Genomic DNA, 15,685 nt, shown 5'->3' on the forward strand with positions numbered 1-15,685 from the left:
GGTAGGATTGACCAAACAGTACGTGCAGCCGAGGATACATGGCTTGTCAGTTATACAGTTTACTCCAACGTAAGCACAGGACAGCTTTACAACCTAAGAGAGGTCAGATGCCAAGTCAGAGGGCTTTGTGTGCTGTCAGGTCTCAGTGAGGCCAGGAGGGACCCTCCTCTCCTATTTCTTCTCCACTGGACTCTCTGCCATTTCGAACTGTAGACGGTTTCTCTGTGTCCAGGCAGCTGCTCCCAAATAACCACACTGAGACTAGTAACTCCGCCTACAGTGAACTATCATACAAACTTCTGGAACACAGTTCAGGACCTAAAGTGTCTGCAGAATACTTTCACAGCTCCGTGTAGCTCCCAACAGGTTTGCTCAGCGCTGGTCCCTTCTGCCTTCTGATGCCAGATGCTGACGAGAGAAGGCGCATAGCGGACACTGTTACCACTTGTTTTCTAACAAGCTCTTTTCTCACAGATGTCTGTCGCCCTACTGGACAATGCTCCTTCCACCAGGGTTGGACATGGACCTTCCAGTCTCCTTGGAGACACTTTCAATTATAACTCAGCAAAGCTGTGAGTGGAGTGTGTGCCACGTAAAAAGCAGCAGGTCCCTGAAGACCCACTGGTGAATGTGGTTATTAAAAGGGTAATCCTTTCCTGCCTTTTCTAGAGAGCCATGATGGACAGATATGATCGTAGGAGGAGGGCTGGGACCAGGGTGGTGACCCGGGCTGGTGACTGGGGACAGTTAGAGGGACTGTAGGTGGTAGGTTGGTCAGATGCTGCTGCTTTGTGGCAGAGGGGAAGGAGGTAAGGAGAGAGGAGGTAAGGAAGCTCTGTAGCTCTGTAGTGCTGGCTAGAATTAGGGGTGCCTGGACGGAGCACAGTCACATTTAAATGGTAAATGGGGGATGTAAACAGAGAGGAAGGCGAATGTGTAAGTGCACACACACACACACACACACACACACACACACACACACACACACAATTTCCCCCATCTCTGCTGGCCTTCTAGACAATAGTGATCATATCTACCAGTCAGCCCTTATTGCTAAATACCCGTCTTCTAGGAGCAATGGCTGAGCCCAGGGCTGGGAAGGAACAGGAGTGTGCCAGAGAGAAAGGTGCTCAAGGAATGAAAAGCTATTAGAAAGAGCTCCTGTTGGCAAAATCTGGGTTATTTGATTTCTCCAGATCACTAAAGGCAGCCAGCTATGGCCAGCTGAGTGAAACAAAGCAGGAGCAAGCTCAGGCCACACCAAGGAGAGTAAGCAAGTGTGGGAGAGAGGACACTCTCCTAAGGCAGACCCACCGGTCGGGACAGGAGGGAACTGGGAACTTTGTCTGAAGCCCTAAGTACTCACCTTACATACCCAAATCTGAGAACATTCCAGTTACAGAGAACAATATATTTGCATGTAACAATCACACGCCCTCCGGTGCATCCACACTCACCTCTGGGTTACTTGTTACACCACACACCTGAGTGTGTGGTTGCCACATGCACGACTGCCACACCGCAGCAGCGCTTAGGGAACAGGTGAGAAAAGCCTGCAGATGACCAATGCAGATGCCACGTTTAAAACCCAGTTTCTTCTATGGTTGATGGAATCCAAGGATGTGAAGCCGCTCACGGACAAGATCTCTGGGTGGAGAATCTTTGTCCTGCTGTTTCTGAAGCAGTTTCAGAAACAAAGACTATATAGAAATGGTTGGCCACTGTGTACCTGGGACTAGAGTGAAGTGTAAGATCTGTCACCCCTCTATAGAGCTTTGGTGCCAAGGATCCAAAGACTATAAGGATAAGCAGAAAGCTCTCCTCATCAGTCCAGAAGGACATGGGGCAATGTGTCTGATGGTAGAAGGACCTTGCCAAGCACTGCATTCTGAAGCCTTTCCTAAGGGACACTTGATACTTGATACACGTGTGGAAAACTTCATTGTGGGTTGAACCAGAGGTGTCCCCAAGCCCCGGAGTATCTGCCTACATTCAGACAATAAATATCCTTACAGCAGCTATTGCTCTACTTCCCAGCCCAAGAAAGCCAAGAGACCCCCCCTGGGACTGAGACAAGGGACAGTTTGAGCATCAACGCCACTACCACATTTCCCAGAGGGCAAGAGTGAGCCAGGAAACTGCCCACAGAGAAACCTGGCCATGGTGCCCTACTTGATCCCCAGGGCTATCACCATGGTCAGGAAACCAGCCTTTCCCTGCCTCTACCTTCTAGGGCCCAACCCACTCAGCCTGCAGAAGGTGGCCCAGAGCCAGGGCAAGTAGTGTGTTCCTTCCTGAACTGGTAGCAGCTGTGGAGGCCTTGCGAACCTCAAGGTCTTTTACCAAGAGCAGAAACTCGGCAAGGCTGGGCAAGACATATGTGAGCCCCTAGGTGAACCTTCCATGCCCCTCCACGGAGGTCTCAAGACAAGCGACCTTGGGGTAACCTTACACACGGGAAGGCACCTGAAACAGCTGCACTCCACAGCAGCAGATCTGTCCGAAGCCTACAGCACCCCAGAGCCAAACCTTCCAAGAGATAGCACATAGGTACAGAGCCGCTTCCCATCATCCCTCCTCCCCATCCTGCATCTGCCCCTTCAGCTGCAGCCTGACCCAAACCAGAGGTCCAATGGGCCCCAAATCAGCACTCTTGACTTGTTACTGAAGCAGGAGTAAGAACTATCGGCTCTATGCAGGCCAGAAAAGTGACAATAAATAGCCAGTACACTAAAAGGCTAGTCATCAACATGCTGGGCCAGTCCTGCATACCGCAGCTCACGTGAACAGGCAGGTCTCAGTCACTTTCATTCACCCAAGTCACTTTGAAACACTGCTTACATGACAGGGGAACAGAGTGTGCCCCAGAAGGAAATCTGGTCAGCCCTGTGCCCCTAGAACACACCGGGCATGTGGTCACCACTCACTCCAGGCCACAAGAAGTAAACACACGGGAGTTTTAAAATAATACAAAAACTATTTTTATTGTTTTAAAAGCCAGCACAATGGCTTTTGGCATAACTATCCATTTCTAATACAAAACTGGATTAAATAAATATCATCCAATGTATAAATAGACCATGAGGCAATTCTGAAGATAAAAAGAGAACTTTTCTGTAAATTAAAAACTTAACTTTGAATTTTCTTAGTGGCGGCTGAAGAACAATCACTATGGCATTTTAGAACTTGTCAAATATACAAATCTTGATTCAATACAAAAGTCTTCATGCTGTAAGCATCACACATAGAAAAGATCAAACAGCACGATGTTTTGATTACTGCCTATTGCCCCTGACACACTAACAAATCTATACCATTTAGTCCATACCAAAAATGACTACAGCGCCTGTGCAGGTAGGGTGTGAAGTGGAACATAGGTTCACCTAACCGTGAGGGTGTCTGGGAAGACAGGCAGAGGCAGCAGTGGCTGACCGACCGACCGACCGTCACACTGCCAGGGTGTGCAGTGGGAAGACAGTCAGGCAGCAGTGGCCGACCGACCGACCGACCGACCGTCACACTGCCAGGGTGTGCAGTGCAGGTATCTAGCTTCCCGTGAATTACATAGCTCTCATTTTTAGACAGCAAAGAGGGTGCAACCAGATTTCAAGTTGTTTCACTAAAATAAGATAGAAAAAAAAAACAGATTAAGTGACACTAAATTGGGCTCTTGTGGGTAGCTACTTTGAAATATTTTACTTGGTTTTTGGTTTTGTTGTTTTGAGACGGTCTCAAGTAGCCAGGCTGACCTGGAACTTGCTATGTAGGAGAGGCTGACTTTGAGGTTCTGATCTTCCTGTCTCCATTTCCCAAGTGTTGAGATTACAAGTGTTTGCAATCAGAGCCCACTTGAGACTTTCCTCTCAATTACATGAATTTTACCCACATCACATGAATATAAACCAAGTGCAAAAAAAGAATGGACTATGGACCAATCTCACTGTGTATAAGATTCATGAGTCAGCAGCACCAGGCTCTGGAGTCACTGTTGATGGGGGCTTGGGAGGAAGGGCAAAGTATGGATTTTGAAATAGGGTATGGAGAAAACCTTTATGCAAGGAGGCATGAGCTATCCCTCGACCCGAGAGTAGGCCTATAGGTACATAATTCCTTATTAAATGCTACTTACATACATCTGTGTGGTGCCATTTAGGTTGGAACCTGAGTCTTAGTGAGTGAATACACTTCTCAAAAGAGGGCCCACAGGAAGAACTAAATCTCTCTCAAATCTAGACTACACAGATGTGTTCAATTCGCGGTGCTCCTGAGAATTCGGAGGAACAGAACTCAAGGTTCTTTTAAAATGGTGTAGAGGGTATACAAAGCAATGCACATTTTCTGGTGCACATGGCCCACTGCATTGGCACCTCGCTATGGAAGCAATTTCTGAGGAGCCTCTCTGGCCTCCTATGGCATGCTTCTCCCCTCCCTGATTTCTTTGTGCTGCTACATAAGCACCCCAGCACTGACAAGCGCCCCAGGAGAGCTTGCTGGGTGTGAGAAGCACTCCTGTTTACATCATGTGTCCACTTTGATCTAGGGCCTTCTGAACCGTCTGTCCATGCCAGATTCTCCTGTTCCCTCGGCCTCCTCAGCTGTACTCATGATTAGCTGCATCCTGCCTTCAGGGATATGCTTGGCTGCTGTTCTACCAACCAGGAGCCTGCTCCAGGGACCAAGTGGCTCCACAGTACTGAAGGAGCAAGCGGCACCCGCAAGATTGCACCTGACACAGGATTTGTTGTCAAGGGCCATATCCGACTATCAGCCCTCAGGGAGACAGCGAGAGGATACGCACTCTCTGGACTTCACACAGGTAAAAGAAATAGCATTACAGTTTTGTTTTTTTTTCTGCTAAAAATACCTGAAATTTATTTCCCACCCAGCTAGTGATTCTGAAACATGATTTAAAAACAAAACAAAACACATACAGCACATTTCCTAATGTCATTTTGCATTTAGTTATTTCAAAACAGATATGTTATATAGAGTGAGTTCTAAAAATACAGTTCTCTATCCTCCAAACCCTGGTTATACATGAGGCTAGAAATCACCTTCCTAAAACAGTATTTCAAACATTAAAATACAGAGATCGACCTGTAAACCACAATATTCAAGTGAGTTATCTTCTCGAAACCTTGTATTTTCAAGGAATGTTGGCAAAGAAGCAGCTTTGATGGTAAGAAAGTAAATCAAAATACATACATGTCATGTTTGTTTGCAAGTAAATTGAGAAAAGACAAAAAAATTGATTACTGGTAGATTTTCTTTTCTTTAACCCAAACAAAAGCAGGCTTCCGATTCCCCTGGTCAAGTCTTCCCTCACACAGGTGACTGCCAGTCAACACTGGCATTCACCACACAATCAGGAAGTAGCCAACCTCTGTACACATGTCCTGAGATGACAGTTAATGCTGAAAGGAAAATAAATAACCCAGCAAGAACAAAACAATTTAAATCCAATCATTTCAATTTGGGGGTATCTGTTCATTAAAATTAATTAATATTTCTAAAATACTTTAATAAAAAGTAAAGAAAAAGTGCATTACCAGCAGAGACTTTAAAACTCTCCCAGGTTACAACTCTTCGGAAAACCCTACCTCAGCCGGGTGTACACACTGACAGACATTCAGGGGGCCTGGGGTTGAGTCCAGTATTACAAGGAGTCAAGTAAGGCTTTTTTCTTCTTAAAAAAATATACAATACACAAATCAGTTTGGAAAAAAGTAATAATATTTAACAATTCTCTGACTTAAATATTTTCACATAACAAAAGTTTTTATGTCACTGTCAATATTACTTATATACAGACGACAAAATGAACAAAATCAAAAGATGCCCTTTTAAAATAACAGTGAAATGTCTCTCTTCAGGACTCTTAGTGAACAAGTCCACATAATATTTATAATAAAACTGCTCTCTTCTGAAACCAAGGAGGCAATGAGAGAAAATAAAGGCAATTTTTTTTTCAGAAAAAAAATAGAGCCCAGCTTTATGTTACAATGAGAAAGATAGCCATTTATTAACAGAATGAACACGACACCGGTCTGAAGTGCACCAGGAAGTGGCCTCAGATGCGCTCTGTGACGAGGACTAGTGCTTCTATTTACAAAATATACTTCTCAGCCACAGGGAGGCCCATATATCTGTCTATGTACACAGGTATTCACATATAGAACATATAAATAGTTTCGAGGGAACTGACAGGAAGTGGGGAGCCTACTGTCTTTGGAATGCTGAGGCGCACACACTGCTCAGAGCAGGAGGATTTGGTTTGGGACATGTCTCAGGTAGCACTGCTGACACTGAAGGACCCCCTGAAGTGACGGCACACCTCCGTATGCATGAGGAGAGAAGTCGCAGGGTTGTGGGTCCTTAGCCTTAAAACACAGGTCATCTACTGAGGTGGACAGGGACAGCTTCCTGTCCCTGAGGAGACAACTGTCACTCCCTGCTCACAGGGCATGGCTTGTGCTTCTGCAATGACCTCACACATGTGACTGGACAGATCCATGCAGCAAGCGTGTGAACATCCATGTGAGCAGCTGGTCCTCGCCTGCGGTCACACTTTCTCCGTGGCCCTGCTGTCGCCAGACCTTGTGTTCTTCTAACTAGGGATTAGGTGTCTGTGATGGAGAGAGAGCTGGTCCAGCCACCTCTCAAGGCATCAGTTACATGAACTGAGTGGGCTGAAAAGAACTGACTGCTACTAATTAGTAAACCGCAGAGTAAAAGTGGAAAAACATCCGTGTGGGATGGCACCGCTTCTGACTTCATGAACTACCATACGTGTGTTTTCCCATCTTGTCCTTTGCTAACACCAATCCCACTGCAATGATATTCAGATCCAGGTCATCTGCTAAGGACATACCCTGGCCATGAGAAGGTAAAAGTGCCCACGGTAGTGCTCGGGTTCTGTGATTTGTAGACCAATGAAAACAGTGCGTTTGCATTTTTTCCTATTAGTCTTTGAATGACAATGATTCTTCAAATAATTTTAGCTAAAAAACTATTGTGGTAGATTTTTAACACCAAGTTTTAAAACAAAACTCTGAGTGATCTAATCTTCACAAATGTAGCTTCATGGATGCTCTCAGCCTTCTTCCATGGTATCAGAACACATTGGTTAGGGTCTGCCACTCGCCCGCTGCCTCCTGCACCACTTCCTCTAAGTGGAGGGTCCTTAGCTCTTCCCCATCCTGTTCCTGGACCACAGCGGCTGCCTGCAAGGTTGCTGCAGAAGCAAAGAGAAAGTCAGCCTCAGATCTTAGAAGCAGGCCAGCATGCATTTTTAAACAAGAGTATATGGGAACCAGAGAAAAGGAATCTCTAGCTTGCTTTGCTTCCCATCTCCGTGAAATGAAATAATCTGGGCCCAGTAAATCATTTTTCAACTTGTAATTCTGGAGCTGGAACCCTAGGCCTCACGCATATAAGCAAGCACTGAACCCTAGGTAAACTTTCTGTTGGTCACAGCCTGTGATGTGGGCTCTCACATCCTGAGGGCTATGCCAACACAGAATCCGTGACAAGCAACCACTAACACTCACAACATAGACAACTTCTCTAACAACAGGCAGGAACTGCTGGCAGCAGTGACCTTCTCTCCACACAGTTCTATCCCTTGGGTGCCCCAGATACGTCTAGACACAACTCCAGCAACTACACAGAGGTTATTTATGTTCACTAATAAAACATATCATCTTACAACTAAACGAACTTTACATACACAGCCGGAAAACTCACCGCCCAGCCCAGGGCTTGACTCAGATTTTAATATTCCATACTCCTGCTTTGTGTAGCTCCTGCCACCAGTGCAACAGGACCTAAATGATTTAGTTTGTTAAAGAAAATGCTACTGCCATGCTACTTTGAGGTCCAGACCTCAAGCAGGCACAGTCATGCCCTATGACCCAATTCTGATGGCATCAGTGCTTGCAAACCACAGAGAAGGCCCGACTTGTGTGGCCTGGACCCAGTCGATAGAATGGAGGCCATGGTGTTCAATGTGGAGTCCACAGGCCCCGCCTCCTGACACTCAGGTGACCTCTGACCCGCACTCCAGACGGTCGTGCTGCCCACACTGCTCGGAACTGGTCTCCCTTTAGAAAGCACTGTCTGAAGCTGGGCATGGTAGTGAAAGACTGAAATCCCAGTCCTCAGGAGGAGACTGAGAGTTTGAGGCCAGCCTGGGTTCTGCAGTTAAACGCTGTTTCAGGAGAAAGAAGAGAAGAGAGGAAGCGGGGAGAGAGAGGAGGAATAAGAAGGAGAGGAGGCGAAGAGGAAGGGAGGGCGAGGGGACCGGGAAGCGGACACAGCGGACTTTCAGCCCTGCTCAGTCTCTCCCCAGCTCCCTTGCTCGGGCCTCTTCCGTAGACTTCAGTCCTTACAGTCGCTATGGTGCACGGCCCCTGTGAGCTGTGTAAAGGGAACCCTTGGGAAACACCAGTGGCCTAGCTGTCCGACAGGGTGCCTTCTCCGGGACAGACTTCTTACCCACAAAGCTGTGCGCTCGCTTCATGTGCAGCTTCATGTTGCTCTTCTGCGTGAAGCCCATGACACAGTAGTCACACCTGTAGGGCCGCTCGCCAGTGTGCTTCTTCATGTGCACCTGCAGCGCACTCTTCTGGTTGAAGGCTTTCTCACAGAGAGTGCAGTGGAACGGTCGCTCCCCTGTGTGCAAAAGGCGAGTCAGGGTCAGTGTCAGTCTCAAGACTGCACACACAGCACACACTGTCCTCAGTCCACAGATGCCCAATGCTGAGCAAGACTCAGTGATATCCCTCCTGGACCACCACCTGAGTGCTGATTAGCAGGATGCTGGCAAAGGTACTCCATGCTGAGACAAAAATGAAACCTTATTCAATGAGTACCCGGACTCATAAAAATATCCAGAAATAAAATACACATAATTTAAACAAAATGTTCTAATATATTTTATGTGATACAAGAAAAAGACATCTGAACATTAGAATATCAGCTCTACTTAAAGTATGCTTTTCTATAATCTTTAAAATGCTACTGAATGGCTTTCAAAATGCAGAACCTGAGGGAGCTGCCAAGTATGACATCCGCTAGGAGCTGCCCAGATGAACGCATACCAGACTTCAGTGTCTCCCTTGGCCAGTCATGGTGGTCCTGCTTCCTGGGAGCAATCCCCCTACCACTGAACCATTTTGGGGACCTGGAAATGAGGTGTGACCTCTCCCCGGCAGCCTCGTGCTGCAGTATCAGGGCCCTTCCCCACAAGGCCTCCCAGACTGTTCCCAAACAGCAAGGATCCATGACTCCCTGACTACATGTTGAGCTGGTCCTGTTCCTTCTCATTAGTGACCATGCATGGCAACTGGGGCTTTATCTCAGAATCCTAGGGTGAAGCCCCGAAACTGAAAAGTTTCTGACCATCCTCCTAAGTGATTCTGAGCTGTTCACCAGCTGCTTCCAAGGGAGGAGATAACAGGCAGGCCTAGCTAATCGCACAGCTCTTAGAGCAGTTATCTGGCTGGGAGTAATCCACACCCATAGGAGCTAGGTTTGGCCAACCTCTTAGAAGTCAGAAATGGCCTTTTCTCCAGAATGCCCAAGCCAAGGGCAGAGCAGCCCAGCTCAGCCCCCAGCAATCTAAGGACTGGGAGGTAACAGTGGTCTGTGGGGGGCTGTCGCATCTGCTACAGAACAAAAGGTGACAAGATGCCTTCCTCCCTTGCACGGGTTAAGGTCTCAGCAGCCTATGGATCAGGACCTAAACCCAGTCAGGAAGGTGCCTGCCCTCCAAGGAAGGACCAGCCACAGGGAGAGGCAGTTCAGCACGGCCCGCTGGCCTGCCTGCAGCCAAGCGGAGCAGCAGGCCAGGAGCTTCGGAAGCACAAGCACACAGGGGCCATCTCACTGCCTCTTCTCCACAATGACGTCCTTTCCAGGACACATGCGCTCGGGGCTCAAGACCCTCTTAGTCAAGCCAGTATGTCCACCCCACAATGACAACGCAGGATCATTATGTGCCATCAACGCATATTAGAGGGCATGAAGCAACCACCATCAAGTTCAATGTTTTCCTCGAAAAAAAAAAATCTTTAAAATGTTTAAAGTTCAGGCTCCACCACCCACAGCTACAGAGGGGAAAGTACTGTTAGCACAGTGCCTCACTACTGAGGAAACAACGGGAAAACTCAGAAACAAGAACATAATTTTCACCAGGCAGTGGTGGCTCATGTCTTTAATCCTAGCAGGAGGCAGAAGCAGGTGGATCTCTGAGTTCTGAGTTCAGAACTGTAGGCCAGGCTGGTCTACAGAGTGAGTTCCAGGACAGTGAGGACTGTTATACAGAGAAACTCTATCTTGAAAAAAACAGACAAACAAACCAACAAACACAAACCCATGATCAACTGGAAGCACTGTACCGACTGTGGACCCTTCTATGCACTCGTATGTGACAGGGCGCACAAGCTTTGCGGGGAGGTGGTCAGGATAACCTCCACTGCCATGCCCCAGGAGCTGTCTATTCTGATTTTGTCTGTTGGTTTGGTTTTTGAGACAGAGTAATCCTGCTGGCCTGGAACTTGCTATGTAGACCAGGCTAGCCTCGAACTTACAGAGATCTGCCTGCCTCTGCTGTCCAGTGCTGGTTTAAAGATGGGCGCCACCATGTCCAGCTTCTTCGTTGCTTTTGAGACACAGTCTCTTCCTGTCTGGAACTTGGCAGGAGGCTAGGCTAGCTGGACAGTGAGCCCCAGTGACCTCCGGGCTCTGCCTTCCCAGCAAGGCAATGGCAAACATGCTCCAGGCCAAGAGAGCTTGTTTCTGCCTGCTTTTCCTCAGAAGAGGCTCGAGCAGAGGCAGGCAGAGATGCAGCAGAGTGCAGTCAGCAGAGAGCCACAGCAGCGGGCCTCGCGGGCTGGAGAGGTGCCCTCTACCTTCCCAACCAGAGGGAGGGGGCCACAGCATGGAAGCACTCCTATTCCCCAAGGTCACAGGGAGAACTGCCAAATCTCAAGTGAAAGAGTTAAGGCTACGGTAAGGTGATCAGAGACTAGGGCGAAGTGGAAGAACACAGGGACCTTGTCTGTAAGTAACGTATCGTATCACACAGATATCTCCACGGTTAACTCCGCCTTCTCACCAGTGACCCCGTTTCAAGCACAGCAGCTCGTCACTTCTCACTACCTGTGTGGATGCGGCTGTGTCGTTCCAGCTGGCTGGGTTTCGCAAAAGCCTTTTCGCAGGTGTCACATTTGAATACCCTGGGCTTCTGAGAGCTGAGCGAGGGGCCAGCCTGGTGTGTCAGCATGTGCTCCTGGCAGGACACACAGAAACAGCACGTTAGGACACACGGAAACCAGCACACGTTAGGCCCTAATGGAACTGAGAGATCTGCAACCTCACGGTGACGTCTGACTGGGGTTTCAGGACCTGGAGCCCATCACCGTTGCGTGAGGGGGAGGAGCCATGGCCTCGGCAGCTTCATGTCCACACAAGTCACAAAATCTCCCTGCTTGGGCTGCAATGACAGCTCAGGGAGACTGCGAGCTCACACAGTGTACTCCAGTGAAGAGCCTGGTGAAGCCTCTCTGTTCCCACATTTCATAAGTTCACCTGGAAGTCAAGGCCCACAGCCAGCTCACCAAGGCTTGGCCTAAAAGTTCAGGGAGACGGAAACTGTCTCAGCAACTCTCCCAGCACACCTGTAGCTCTGGGTAGGTTCTGCCAGTTATAGAATAACACTGGACAATGCATTCCACATCTTCTGACAGCATCAGATAACTGTACTTTGTATGGGTGTGACTCAATCTGTCAGTGATTCTACATCTGTGTGATTTGGCTTTCTCAGAAATATGACAGCCACTGTGCTGTGTCCCCAAGGCTGGCACTGAAGCTATTTTCAAAGTTTTATGAAGTGCACAGTCACCCTGACAGAGGAGTCTTTAGCCTGCCTTACGCCCGAAAGCAGGATCCAGAGAGAAGTGAACTCTCCACTGTTTGCCCCTGCACCACAGATTCATGGAGAACACTACTCCAGCAGACAGCCTAAGAGGTGGGTCAAAGGACAAACAGAAAATGACAAGACTGCTCTTAGCCTAGGTGCTGAGGTCAAGCTGCAGAGCCCAGGACTTCAGCAGTGACCTGAACACTGTGCTGGGCCTACTCCTAACGCCTGAACTGATACTTCATTTAGGTAGAGCTGTGTGAACACCACGCCTTCAGGGGATGAAGTCATCTACTTACGGAGCTATTTCTTTTACAAACCCTAGGCACTTGATGCTCAGAAGGCAGAAGGATATATAGGAGAATGGATAATCTATTATTGGGAAGGACCGCGTTGTAACTCTATAAGCCATTTCCAGAGAAGGAAAGACAGTTGCTGCGACATTGGTAGTGCACACAGCATCCGAGCTGCTAGTTGAGCTGATGCAGTGACAACTGCATTCTTTCATCACAGCAGGTAGAGTTTGCTGCACTGAGACTGAGTGTCTCTCCAGAATGGACGAGCACGCAGGAGGGCCAGTCAAGTGTGGCTCTCATGTTGTCACCACAGATGCTGGCATGTCTGTTCTATGCAGGGAGCTCCTGCCTAAGTGCTGAGCCAAGGCAACACTGAAGTGTGTAGCGGACAGACAGACTTCCTCTGCTTGGCCAGGTAGACAGAGCAGAGACTGGGGGAGGGGTGTCATGGCCCTAGGAGGCACGCCCTATATGGAGCAGATCCAGGGAAGGAAGCAGTGCTCTCCCTGTTCACTAACCCTCCTACACTGCAGATCAGTTCTTCCAGGCCATCAGAAAAGGAAAATCAACCCTCTGCCAGGAGTGACTTGTTTAGGGGGATGCAGAGAGGGTTACCCAGCAGCCCCTGTGTCCTGTCTGGGGATGGCCCCAGGTACGGCCCACATGCTTTCCTGGAGCTTCCACGGGAAAGAACAGAGGCTTAGAGGGCATCAGCAGGATAAGGACAAGGAGTTTCCAGCAGGGAGACATCTGGGGAGGTGCATGCGAGTGTTGTGTGAGCCTTTGTGTTAGGTAAATGGATTTGAGACAGCTCACATTTCAGCCTCAAAGCACAAGAACGTGGACAGAGAAGACATTCCTCCTGGAGATGACAGCGCAGGACTGGCTGTGTGTAGGCTGAGTGGTCCACCACAGGGACCTCTCAGGGTGAACCCTGCCAGTGATTCCCCAAAAAAGCGGACTAGAGCTTTTAAATATCTATCTACCCTGTCTAGTGTTTCTCTTTCCAATCCAATTTCCTCTCCTTCACTCATATCAAGGCACTCTACTTCATCTGTAGACATGGAAAAGGATGGCAAGCAATCCTGGCTTCTTTCATCTCCAAGCCTTCACATGTAAACATTGGTTAGTGAGGCTTTGACTTCAATGAAAAGAAGGAAGGATATCCCAGGCCTATAGAGGAAGACTGGAGTACCACACACAGCAGAGATGGGGTAATTGGCTCATTTAAAGTGAGGTCTGCTCCCCATGGTAAAGGCAGACGGAGCATCACACTGTCCAAGTTCCAAGAGAACAATGAGCTTGAGCTCGGGTGTGCATAGTAAAGGGGAAGCATTTGCAGGCTATCTGCAGACAGAGTCCTGCTGGAGCCTCTCCAGGGACACAGAGCCCAGGTCACAGGAGGCCTCCTTATGTATGTGGCTGACACTGACTGACTACTTTTAGGACAGGGTTAGTTTACAGGAAAGCAGGTGAAAAGTACAGGGCGACACCATGTAACTAACTGTCCACACTTCACAGGCACAGGTTCCCCAGCCTTACCTTTTCTACTGGCATGGAACATTGTTGATTCAGACTAGCAGTGATACACTATTATCAGCTTGAGTGGACACCTTGTTCTTTCCTGATAGGAGAGCTGACCAGGCCCAAGACACACATTAAGCTGTCATGTTTCCATAGACTCCTCTTTGCCACATCAGGTTCTCAGCCTCTCCTGGTTCAGATAGCCTTGACAGTTTTGAGGATTCTTACGTATTCTGAAGGACACCCCACCTGGGATTTGTTGGATCCTTTTGTCACAGTGAGGTCACAGCTTTGTTTCCATCACACACTAGCTGTGTGATGGGGGTGCTGACTATGGCCACCTTCTCAAGCAGCCCTCGTCAGGCTTTTCCCCTGCAGCTCTGCTGGTGTCTGCTCCTCTCTTCCTCCTACCCTGCTGTCCACAGGGTCCCCTTAAAGGAAAGGGGAAGGCTGGGTATGCTGGTGCACACCTTTAATCCCAGCACTTGGGAGAGGCAGAGGCATGTGGATCCCTATGAGTTCAAAGCCAGCCTGGTCGACATAGAAAGTTCCAGGTTATCCAGGACTAATAAGTGAGACTTTGTCTCCCCACCAAGGGGAGGGGATGGGACCTTAGCTTGAAGTTCCTCCCCGGATTCTGCACCCTTTCTACACATATGTAAGGCCCTCCTTGAGGGTGCCCATCCTTTATCTCCCACCTCGCTGCAGTGGTCTACAAGGTGAGGAACCCTAAATGCTCATTGTGTGTTAGCCAAAGGGGTCCCTGCAAGGATGCTCCCAAGTGAACAAGTTTTGTTAGTCACCCTGTGCTTATCAGGGACACTGTGTCATACTGCAGATACCAGCAACCATGAGTTTGTTTTCTCATATGTCAAACATACTGACAACTTTTCACATTTCTGTCAATATGATGAGTGAAACATGATAGTGTGGTGTAACTTTAATTTACATTAAAATTGATTTTGAATTGCACATAAATGTGCAATCTATTCACAAGCACTCAACAGGCCTATTACGCCTACAACTTGGAGCACACATTTACATCACTAACTGTTTCTAGAATAGCGGGAGAACTGTGTCACTCAGTTTTCACTTTCGTTACAAGTATGGTGGATCCCATAACTGTGGGCTGCCCACTGTGCCCAGGGTGTACCTTGAGGTGTGTGGCACGCTTGAAGGCCTTCCTGCAGACGTGGCAGCCATGGATACGCTCCTTTCCGTGCACCTCCTTGCTGTGGTGCATGAGCACAGCGGCAGAGGAGAAGGCACGCTCACAGTCCAGGCACTGGTGTAAGGGGCCCTCCTTTTCAGGCTGGCTGTTAGCGGTCAGCTGGGCAGAGACATCAGTCACCTGGAGAGAGTTACGAGTTCTAGATTACTGGAAAAGTGTGCTCTGAATGCCAGACAGGAAAGATAATTGCTATGCTGCCTAACATGAACAGAGCCGCCCACCTTATTCCAGGGAAAACCTTAGAAATTCTGTAAGGCCAGAAAACACGGCTGCCCTGGCATGACTGGGGTACACATTGCTTTAAAATGCTGTGCTTTGGACCAGTACGACGTTCAGCTGATAAAGATACCTAGCTCCAAGCCTAAGGACCCTGGGACCCACATGTTGAAAGGAGAACACCAACTTCTCCATGTTGTCCTCTGGTTTCCACCCCACGTGCTACTGTCCCCCATACACATGTATACACAGGGCACACGCACATAAAAGACAAACGTAACACAATGCTGTGGTTTGGATCTCCATATACTGCCCTAAAAAACTTTAATAGCAATCAATGGTGTTTCATTAGCTTTGTTTGCACTAAGTTATTTTATCTAAACTGCGGGTCACCAACTAATGAGTAGGTTTTCAAGTCAATTTCACAGGATGCCACTAGAACTTTCAAGAACAGCAAATAAAACAGAAGGCTGACTGTGCATCCCACAGAAACAG

General features: G+C 48.3%; 1 protein-coding gene across 7 annotated transcripts in view; it reads right to left on the bottom strand.

Moving 5' to 3' along the window:
- Positions 1-2,965: 2,965 nt before the first annotated feature.
- Positions 2,966-15,685, bottom strand: part of Znf236 (zinc finger protein 236) — a 101,837-nt gene continuing 89,117 nt past the window's right edge. For all 7 annotated transcript variants that reach the window (XM_052742686.1, XM_052742684.1, XM_052742690.1 and 4 more), the window contains 4 exons: positions 14,897-15,094; positions 11,164-11,293; positions 8,497-8,673; positions 2,966-7,234 (listed from right to left, as the gene is read on the bottom strand). In XM_052742686.1, the coding sequence (XP_052598646.1) occupies positions 7,113-7,234; positions 8,497-8,673; positions 11,164-11,293; positions 14,897-15,094 (627 nt within the window). In that variant the 3' untranslated portion in view covers positions 2,966-7,112. The remainder of the gene's footprint in view (positions 7,235-8,496; positions 8,674-11,163; positions 11,294-14,896; positions 15,095-15,685) is intronic.

The sequence above is a fragment of the Peromyscus californicus genome, unplaced genomic scaffold (assembly GCF_007827085.1).
Source record: "Peromyscus californicus insignis strain IS unplaced genomic scaffold, ASM782708v3 Scaffold_17__1_contigs__length_78620276, whole genome shotgun sequence".
Lineage (NCBI taxonomy): Eukaryota > Metazoa > Chordata > Mammalia > Rodentia > Cricetidae > Peromyscus > Peromyscus californicus.